The sequence below is a fragment of the Emys orbicularis genome, chromosome 1 (assembly GCF_028017835.1).
Source record: "Emys orbicularis isolate rEmyOrb1 chromosome 1, rEmyOrb1.hap1, whole genome shotgun sequence".
In the NCBI taxonomy this organism is placed as follows: domain Eukaryota; kingdom Metazoa; phylum Chordata; order Testudines; family Emydidae; genus Emys; species Emys orbicularis.
Genome location: NC_088683.1, coordinates 118,569,185 through 118,578,878, shown reverse-complemented (window position 1 = coordinate 118,578,878; position 9,694 = coordinate 118,569,185). Strand labels below are relative to the sequence as shown.

Below are 9,694 nucleotides of genomic sequence, written 5' to 3'. Positions count from 1 at the left end.
ATGCACCGAGCTGTCTCCAACCAGCGCTCGGGCTCCTCCTCCTCCTCCTCCGGCTCCTTCCAGCCGCCGCCGCCGCCGCCCGCTCACCCCGCCGCCGACCTGCAGCCCCTCTTCCTGGGCGGCCGCAGCCGGCGCGTGTCGGGCTCCAGCTCGGGCTCGGCCCGGGCCCGCAGCAGCAGCAGCAGCGGGGGCGAGGAGGAGGAGGAGAGCATCAGCAAACCCCTGGTGTCGGCCCCGGCCGCCCCGGCCCCCGCCGCCTCCTCCCCGGCCTCCAGCAGCAGCAGCAGCTCGGGCTGCAGCATGACGGCGGGGGAGCTGTACGGGGGCGCGGGCCCGGCCGGGGGGGCGGCGGCGGCGACCGCCGGAGGGCTGCTGTGGCCGGGCGGGGGCTCGGGCGGGTCGCGCTGGGGCTACAAGGCGCTGTCCCTGGTGCTGCTGCTGGGGCAGGGCGCGCTGCTGGACCTTTACCTGATCGCCGTCACCGACCTCTACTGGTGCAGCTGGATCGCCACCGACCTGGTGCTGGCGGCCGGCTGGGGCATCTTCTTCTGCCGCAACAGCCGGGCCCGGCGCCGGGAGCGCCCCCCGCCGGGTCACCCTCCGCCCCCGCCGCTGCACCCGCTGCTGCTGCACCCCCCGCACGGCGGCCGGGCCGCGGGCCGGGCGGGGGGCCCCCTGCGGGGAGGGGACTTCGCCTACGCGCACCTGGCCTGGCTGATCTACTCCATCGCCTTCACCCCCAAGGCGGCGCTGATCCTGGGCACCTCCATCCTGGAGCTGATCGAGCTGCGCCTGCCGCTGGGCACCACCGGCTTCCGCCTCACCCTGGCGCTCTCCGCCCCGCTGCTCTACTGCCTGCTGCGGGCCATCGGCCCCGACGGCGCCGGCCAGCTGCTGCTGCCGCCCCAGCCCCCGCCGCAGCACCGCGCGGCCGCCGCCTTCCTGGCCACCTGCCTCGACCTGCTGGACAGCTTCACCCTGCTGGAGCTGGTGCTGCAGCCCGGCCGCCCGGCCCCGCTGCCCGGCCCGCTGCGCTACCTGCTCATCGCCGTCTACTTCCTCTGCCTGGCCTCGCCCGTGCTCTGGCTCTACGAGCTCAGCGCCGCCCGGCCGCCCGGCGCCGCCCGCCTGGCCCTGCACCTGCTGCTGCCCGCCGGGCTGCTGGACGCGCCGCTGCTCGCCCTGCGCTGCCTCCTGCTGCTGCGCTACCAGCAGCCGCTCTCCATCTTCATGCTCAAGAACCTCTTCTTCCTGGCCTGCCGCGGCCTCGAGGCCATGGAGACCTGCTGCCTGCTCCGCCCCGCCGCCGGGGGCGCCAAGTACAGCGCGGCCCCTGGCCCGGGCCCCGGCGCCGCCCAGCTCAGCCACTGCATCTCCGAGAACGACATGGGGCCCCACGGCTACGTCAACACCCTGGCGGTCAGCGCCCAGAACTGAGCGGGGGCGGGGGGCCGTGGAGCCGTCCGACCCCTGCCCCCCCCCCACTTCTCTCCCCTCCCCGGCCATGAGCCCTCGTCTCACCCCTACTTACCTGCACCCAGTAACCCTGCCCCTCCGCTATCCCCACCCAGGAACCCTGCCCCCGCAGCCCACTCCTCTATTCACCTGCCCCCTCCAACCTCACTTTGCCACCTAGTAACACCTAACCCTAAGCAGTGGGGATGGACAGAGGGCTTAATTTTACCAGACCTTACCTCCATCCCTTGCCCTTCATACCCATACCCCAAGCCCTCGCGTCTACATAACCAGCACTGACCTCTGCACTTACTACCAACCTCCTTGCTTCTGTACCAGTATTATGGCTGGTCACATAGTGCTGAGGGGAAAGGAGGTTACCCCCATACCTATCCTTGCCCCCTAAATGTTACCCTTTTCCTAATCTTGTGAGCTCGACTTTCCAGAACTGAGGGGAGAGGGAAATTACCCAGCTAAACCTGCTCCCTGGCCACCCTCATGAACTCAACTTCCTTGCACAGACAGGGGAGATCCACACGCCTCTGCCTCCTCCCCAGCCTTGGGAGCTGGTCAGGTTCTTTACTCTTCCCCTGTCTCTGAGAGGCCTCCTAACACTACTGCCTATGGGGACTGGGGAATAAAGAGGGGGCTACCCACCTCCCAGAGAGCACAGGGTAGAGGGAGGTTCCCCAACCATCCCTTGCCTTACCTACCTACCGCTCTAAACTGGTCAGATTCTCCGTACCAGTCCTTTGCTCCTGACAGGCAAAACTGCTCACCATGCAGCTGAAAGTCACAGAGCAATACTGCCATTACGCTAGGGGAAGTTATTCATCTCCCTGGCAGAACTGCTCTGCCTGCTGCTCAGGGTCCTCACATCACTGACATTGCAAATAAGAGCAGGTGAGGGACACAGGTTTTTTTAGTTTAACACCTCATTTCTCTTTCCCTTTTCCCTGAACAAATCCATCAGTGGAGTCTACCCAGAGATCATACTTACTATCCCTAGGGAATAACGCAGAAGCTTTTCCCAGGAAAGTGTGTGCCATATCATGTTTGCATCATGTCCTCAGTGGCAACGTGGGTTTCATTGTTTCTTCATTATTCCTCAGCACCTAAGCAATGGAGACCAGTGGACAGTTTTGACAGCTCCTGATGATCATGATGAGAGACTTTAGCAGAGACTAAGTGGTGATGAGACCTGGCTCCTTGCATGTACGTGACCACAAAGAGGAGGTTTGCTTTTAAGCTTGTATCCTGCAAAAGTACCATCTCTGTTTTCCACTTACTGAGGTGAAATGAGGAAGAGACTTTGAACCCCCAGTTGGGGGAGTTTCTCAGAATAGGGTGGTGACCAGCAAATGTAAAGGGGAGCCATCCTGGGAGCCACCCTTCCCCTTGTTGAAAATGTCTACCTCTGTGCTTGAATCTTGTTGCATCTTGTGCTCACTTTATGTGCTAAAGACACAAGTGAGTCTGAAACGGACATGGCTCAGGGCCTAAAGCCCCTCCAGATTGAGATGTTTATTTCTGGTGAGAACAGGGTCACCTGCTTGTTCAAGCAGCAGCATCTGTGTGTTGGGGGGTCTTGTTTTTCTGTGGATATGCATGTTTTAAGGATCAGTGTTTATTTCTTATGTGGACAATAAGGGCACCCTCCATTGAGATTAGACAGGCTGGGAAGATTGGCTATAGGTAGGTGGACACTCTACCCCTAGAACTGAGGATGCAGCCTGTGAACTGTTCCCCTCTATCCCAGCAGGAGAATCTTGGTGCTGCTTGGAGTGGGCTAGGTGCTGAACCTCATTTAATGTGCAGACACGGAAAGTGAAGTGCTACAATGAGCTCCCTGTGAAAGAGTTCCAGGGTGTATCTCACACTGTTCTCCATGTGCATGGGGGAAAGGGTTGAGGGTAGAGTCGTCAATTGTAAAGCAATTGGTCTTGTTGAAATGCAGCTGTCCTTAATTTTTAAAGTTCCATGAATCAGTTTGGCCCAGTTTAGGGCATGACCCGTTACCCAGCTGTAGCTGCATCTGGAACCAGTAGAACTGAAGTAGGACCAGCCAGGTCTTGAAGGGTAACTTTTCCTCTTCACAGCTCTTTGATAGGACTGCATTCCTGGAGGAAGGGTTATAATCCCATCCTGCCCAGTTAGAAGAGGGAACAAAGTGCAACCAACCACTATCCAAAGCCTGTGCTGGACTTATACACCACACTTGGGACTTTCCCCATACATGTACATACATTCCTCCCTTCAACCCTTGGGCTTCAGTGGCAGTCATGGCACTAGAACCAGAACTGCTGCCACTACCTCCCTGCTCTCAGAGCAGGGTAGATGTCCTACTCTCTAAGGGTATGTCTACACCCAGCCGCTAGTTCGGCGGCTGGCAATCGAAGTTCTGGGTTCGACTTATCGCGTCTTGTCTAGGCTAGGTCTACACTACCCCCCTGAATCGGCGGGTAGAAATCGACCTCTCGGGGATCAATTTATCGTGTCCCGTTGGGATGCGACAATCGATCCCCGAATCGATGCTCTTACTCCACCAGCGAAGGTGGGAGTAAGAGCCGTCAACGGGAAGCCGCGAAGGTCGATTTTGCCACCGTCCTTACAGCGGGGTAAGTCGGCTGCGATACATCGAATTCAGCTACGCTATTCGCATAGCTGAATTTGCGTATCTTAAATCGACACCCCCCCCTGTAGTGAAGACGTAGCCCTAGACGCGATAAGTCGAACCAGGAAGTGATCGCCATCGACTGCGGTACTCCAGCTAGACGAGAGGAGTACCGCGGAGTCGACGGGGGAGCCTGCCTGCCGCGTGTGGACCGAGGTAAGTTCGAACTAAGGTACTTCGAACTTCAGCTACGTTATTCACGTAGCTGAAGTTGCGTACCTTAGTTCGATTTGGGGGTTTAGTGTAGACCAAGCCTAAGACACTGTTATTACAAAATGTTTACAGGCTGAGGACTTTTCCCTCTGCTTCCCATGGGTGGAACTGTATAATTGCCATTAGGCTCTTCTGTCCCTAGCACTATGGCAGCCCCCAGCTCTGGCTCAGAAAGGGCAGGTCTAAAGTGTCCATCTGTTAGAGCTGCAGCTGCTGGGGTGATTAGCTTGGGAAGAACAGGCAGTGGGAGATGTAGCTGCAAAGAACTAGACTTAACTTTCCCAAGAGTGCTTTATTTTTATCTGAGCCCTGAACACAATGCTTGTTAAGGGCAATTGTTAATTCTGGCCCGTGGCCTTCTCTTCAGTAACTTTTTATTTGTCTGGACAATCTTGGTGCTGTGAGTGACTGTGATTGTAAAACTAAGTACTGTGGACTTTTCCTCTGTGACCTGAGATATGTCAAGGGGATGCTAGCTTCTTGGCCAAGAGGAAGAACTGGCAGGTGTGCCTGCATGCACGTAGGGATTCCCCCAACAAAATAGTCAATATTAAACAGAAAACTAACATACTCAAAGAACAAACCAACGTACCATTCAAACAGTAATGAATCAGTACCCTAAACTAAGAGTACTCCACTCCCTGTAGTCAAACAGCCACGTTGTAGAGTAGACCAATTTACCAAAAAGAGATGGAGAGAAAAGCTGCCTTAGCCAGAACTAAACCTTGCTGTTCTTACTCATGCTAAACTCACATACAAAACATAAAGAATTTGGCCCCCCTGAGTCACTGGCACATATTCATACAGCTCAGACAGTAGAAGTCACAGCAGAATTGTTAATATAACTCTGACTTTGATACTACTTCACCGTAGATATCAATTGAAATGGAACTGCTGTTTCAACAGCAAGTGCCTTCCCCCACCAGACAGACACTGGTGTGAAAATGGCATATTGGACATTTAACTATGCAGATGGCAGGTTTTTTTAAATCTAGTATCAACATGACAAGATTTTATAAGCAGTGCATTACTCTTAAGGTTACATTTGTTCTCGGATTCACAGTCGAGTTGAGCATACTGAAGAGATCCAGAATATATATATTTTGCTATAGATTGCTCTGTAGAAGTTTTATTCTCTTTAGTATATGGAGTTGTTCCTAGTACCTGCCATTGTGTCCTGACCTCCTCCCACCGCCAACCTAATTAGCAGCAGTTTGGCTAACATGCAGCTTTGTTAGTATATCTGACTTGACGGAAGCACCTTGAAATCAAAATTGGCAGCTGTATTACCACTTATGAAATAATACCTAAATATTAAAGCTCTTACATTTCTTTTCTGTTTATAAGCCTGTCATAGCGTTCTGCAACTCCCCTCTCTTTAACCCCCCACCTTGTTCTGCTGAACGAGTATATTCACAATTTGAAAATTATGTCCCCACCCCACCTTCTATGCAGGCCCCCTTCTCCGCCTACATCTACCTACACTAATTATTGGCTTAAGTGAATAATTTTGCTAAAACACGATCTACCATATGAAGATAAAGGCCTCTAAGCATCCATTCTGTCATACACTTGTGTGCAGATTACCCCTGCACCAGAATTCAACTGGTTAGGGGAGGAGTTGTTCTGTCCATGCCCCTCACTTAAGAGACTAGCAAACAGTAAGAGGTGATCACCCGAGGGAGGGGAAAATGAAGTTAGAGAAAAGATACAGCCTGTGGCACAAGGCAGCTTGGCATCCCCACTAGCATCAATCTGAGTTTGTATTTTTTATTAAATGAGATTGTTCTTAAAATAAAATTGGACATTTGTGACCAAGTGTGTGTTGGTGTGTTGGTTCCCTTTGAGTTTCTTATCAGTGTATTGATATGGGTATCGCAGGGCACGTTTACATTAAAACGTTCACTCAAACTATTTGCCCTCCCCATTTGATTACTTAAAAGCGACACTGGATTTTCTTCAACCTTCACTTCCTCACTCAGAGCCAAATGAGAAATTTCAACGCAAAAGGACAACTACTTGAGAAGGGTATAAGCAAGTCAAGAACACAGTTCAGGCAGCACTTCTATTCTGAGCTCAGCACATTTTAAGATATTTCTTGAAAAGGACTTACCAAAACAAACAAAAACCATACAGGTAATTGTGAAGTCTTCATGGGCTTACAATGAAGCAAAAGTATTAAAAAAGGCACCTCCGGCACCTTACTTTCCCCATCTCTAAGAGCACTAACACTTATTTCCCCCTCAGTGGCCATAGGGCTAAATGATCGTAGAGCATGTTGAGCCCAGTGCTATTTATTTGTTTAGCCTCAACCCACGTTTGGTCCTATACAAAACATAGAATGAAGACAGCTCCTGGTCCCGAGCATTGTTATTTGCAGGAACTTTTCTGTTTGCTGCTTTGTGGCTGTACAGGCACAGATAGACAGTTCCGGATGCTGATGGTCCTACATTCAGCCAACCAAATCCCACAGACAAATTTTGACTGCTGATGGCAAGTATGGTCTTGAGGAAGACAACTTTCAATGAGGGGTTTCCCTCCCCCTCCCTTGTCCCAGGTGGCCACCCCTGTTCCTGAACATTTTGGCATTTCATGAGTGGCTCAATTTCATACTTCAGTGCTTTGTTTTGCGTCCAAGGGGGAAGTGTCCTGCATAGGTGAAGATCAAATGAAGGAGGACATTCTAGATCCTTTAATCATTTCAGTGTGAGCATCTTCTGAAAGTATATTATTCCTTTAATTAAAAAAGAAAATTAGAAAAAAACAAGATACAATCAGTTATAAAAATACATCATTGTATTGGTTGCATAGGCAGAAGTGACAATGTGGAGTAATAGCTACTCAAAACTTTCATTTGAAAAGCCAATGTATAAATCATAGAAAAAACAAAATACTTGAAGTTGTTCAGATGTAATCAGCATAGGCTGAAGAAAATCAGTTAGCCATCTCAGGAATGAACAAATGCTTCATGTAAATGCAAGACATAAGTTTACATCTTGTTGTCCAACATGTGCAATTAGCAAGGTGGAAAGGCAGGAGTCTTGTATGATCCCAAAATGGGAGAGGAAAAAAAATGCAGTTTGGATTGGGGGCTTTTACTCCTCAAAAAGCCATTCCCTGATTGGCTGAGTTGAACAAGCTGCCACAGTGCATGGGGTAATCTCCAGCTTTAAATAGGTTTACTTTTCTATCTAGCCGATCCCACAAGGGACAATGCTGGATTGTTCACTACAGAGTGTTCTCCTAGTTTGTTAAAACCAGTTTTGAAATCTCTCAACTGATGAAGTTTCCAGCACTACTTGTGGGAGATGACTCCGCAGTCTCCACTACTAGGAAATGTTTTTCAATGTTTAGCCTGAACTTCCTTTGTTCAAATTTACGTTAATACTAGTTACATCTCCAGGGATCATCTTACATTGGTTTCACTCCAGCATCCCTCCCTTGTTGGTTATATTCCCCACGCTGAGGCAACATATGTTCAAGCTATGCGCACTACTGGGCTGTCAAGTGATTAGAAAAATTAATTGCAATTAATTGCAGTTTAAATCACACTATTAATAATAGAATACCATTTATGTAAATATTTTGGGGGGTTTTCTATATTTTCAAATATAGGATCAGGGCTGGGGGCTCTGGGTTTCCACCCCGCTCGGTGCTTCAGCCTCCCTTGCATGGGCAGTGCGTGAACCGCCGGCCAGGGGAGGCTAGCCCTCACCCCAACCCCTTCTGCCTTAGGCCTCTCCTCCTGCCCCACTGGAGCCGAGCCCCTCCCACCTTGGCCACCATCCCAGTCCCGCCCCAGGCTAGCCCCCTAGCCCCAAAGGAGCGTCAGCAGGACGGGCGGCTCCAGCCTCGGAGCACTGGGAAGGTGGGTAGTGCACAGCCCCAGCCCCCACCAGTCCCGGAGCGGGGGCGGCCGCAGCACGCCCCGCCCCAGAGCGCGGGAAGGCAGGCGGCCCCGAGCAGCGGTAAGCAGGGGGTGGGGCCACGCCTGGCTGTTTGGGGAGGCAGAGCCTCCCCCAGCCTATGCAACCTGCTGCCCATGCCCCCTCAGGGCACAGGGCTCCAGCCCTCCTGCCACCTGGGAAGCCGTGGGCTGGGACTTCTTCAACCCCTCCCCCACTGCCTAGGGAGCTGCACTCTGGGGCTCCTTTAATCCTTCCCCTGCTGCCCGTGGAGCTGCAGGCTGAGGCTTTTTCAGCTCCCCTGCCACAGGCTTAACATGTTAATTTTGTTTTCAGTTAATCACAGCCATTAAATGTGACTGACAGCCCTGTTTACTACTAAATTTTTCTTCCAGTCTTTCAGACCCTTAATTGTGTTTACTGCTTTTCTCACCATATCTCCAATTTGAAATCTTCCTGATATTGAGATGCCCAGAAATGAACACAATATCCTGGTTGGAACGATCAGTGCAACAGAAAAAACACATTTCCTCCCTGATCTATGATGTGAAGACCATATGCAGCCCCAAAGCACATTCTTTTTTCTGCTGTAGTTACACTGCAAGCTCCTATCCCATTTTCTGACCACCAAGCTTACATTTCTTTTGGTATTGCTGCTTTTCAAGTGCCTTCCACTCATCATGGGTTGAGGGGAAAGTACCAAGGAGACAAAACTACCCACTTAAAAATCTTCATCCCAATTATTGCTCAGCATCCTGCTATGCTGCTTAACGGCCAGGCAAGTACGGCAATGCCAACATGTGTAATGCATTAGAAAATCCCAGCACTCAGGTACTACCACAAGTGGGTCTACTGGGATCTGTCATCACTAGGGCCCTATCAATTTAATGGCATGAAAAAACACGTCATGGACTGTGAAATAAGCCCTTTCCTGTGAAATCGGATGTCCCCTTGTTCCTAGGAGCGCCCCAGCAAAGGGGGCTCCTAGCTCTGGGTGGGCAGGGGAGGGACAGGACTTGTCCATCTCCTCCTGCACAGCTGCTCTGGGGAGGCGGGTGGGGAAGAGACCAGACCCACCTCCAGGTGCCTCCACCTACTGTAGGGTGCTCTCTGGGGCTGGGCAGCAGCCCCAGAGGTTCCTGCAGCTGGAGGAGGCTTGTGGAGTTGTGTCCGATCTGCCATGTGCTGCTGGGAGCACCCCAGCAAAGAGGGCTCCTAGCTCTGGCTGCGCAGGGGAGGGACAGTCCAGCTCTGAAGGCAGCACAGAAGTGAGGGTGGCAATCCCAAGACCTCCCCTACAACAGGTTTGCGACACCCCTCCCCCCCCCCCAACGCACACAAATCGCTTTGGGGCAGGACCCCCACGGTTACAACACAAATTTCAGATTTAAACATCTGAAAATGTGAAATTTACCAATCTTCAAATCCTGTGGCCATGAAATTGACC

At 52.0% G+C, this 9,694-nt stretch overlaps 1 protein-coding gene across 1 annotated transcript; it reads left to right on the top strand.

The window, feature by feature from the left end:
* TMEM121B (transmembrane protein 121B) lies at positions 1-1,437 on the top strand. Its single transcript, XM_065399103.1, has one exon. It carries the CDS (start codon positions 1-3, stop codon positions 1,435-1,437), a length of 1,437 nt encoding a protein of 478 aa, XP_065255175.1.
* Positions 1,438-9,694: the final 8,257 nt, after the last annotated feature.

Bases quoted from the DNA above. Each gene is read 5' to 3' on its own strand.
- TMEM121B (XM_065399103.1), top strand. From the start codon at position 1: ATGCACCGAGCTGTCTCCAACCAGCGCTCGGGCTCCTCCTCCTCCTCC.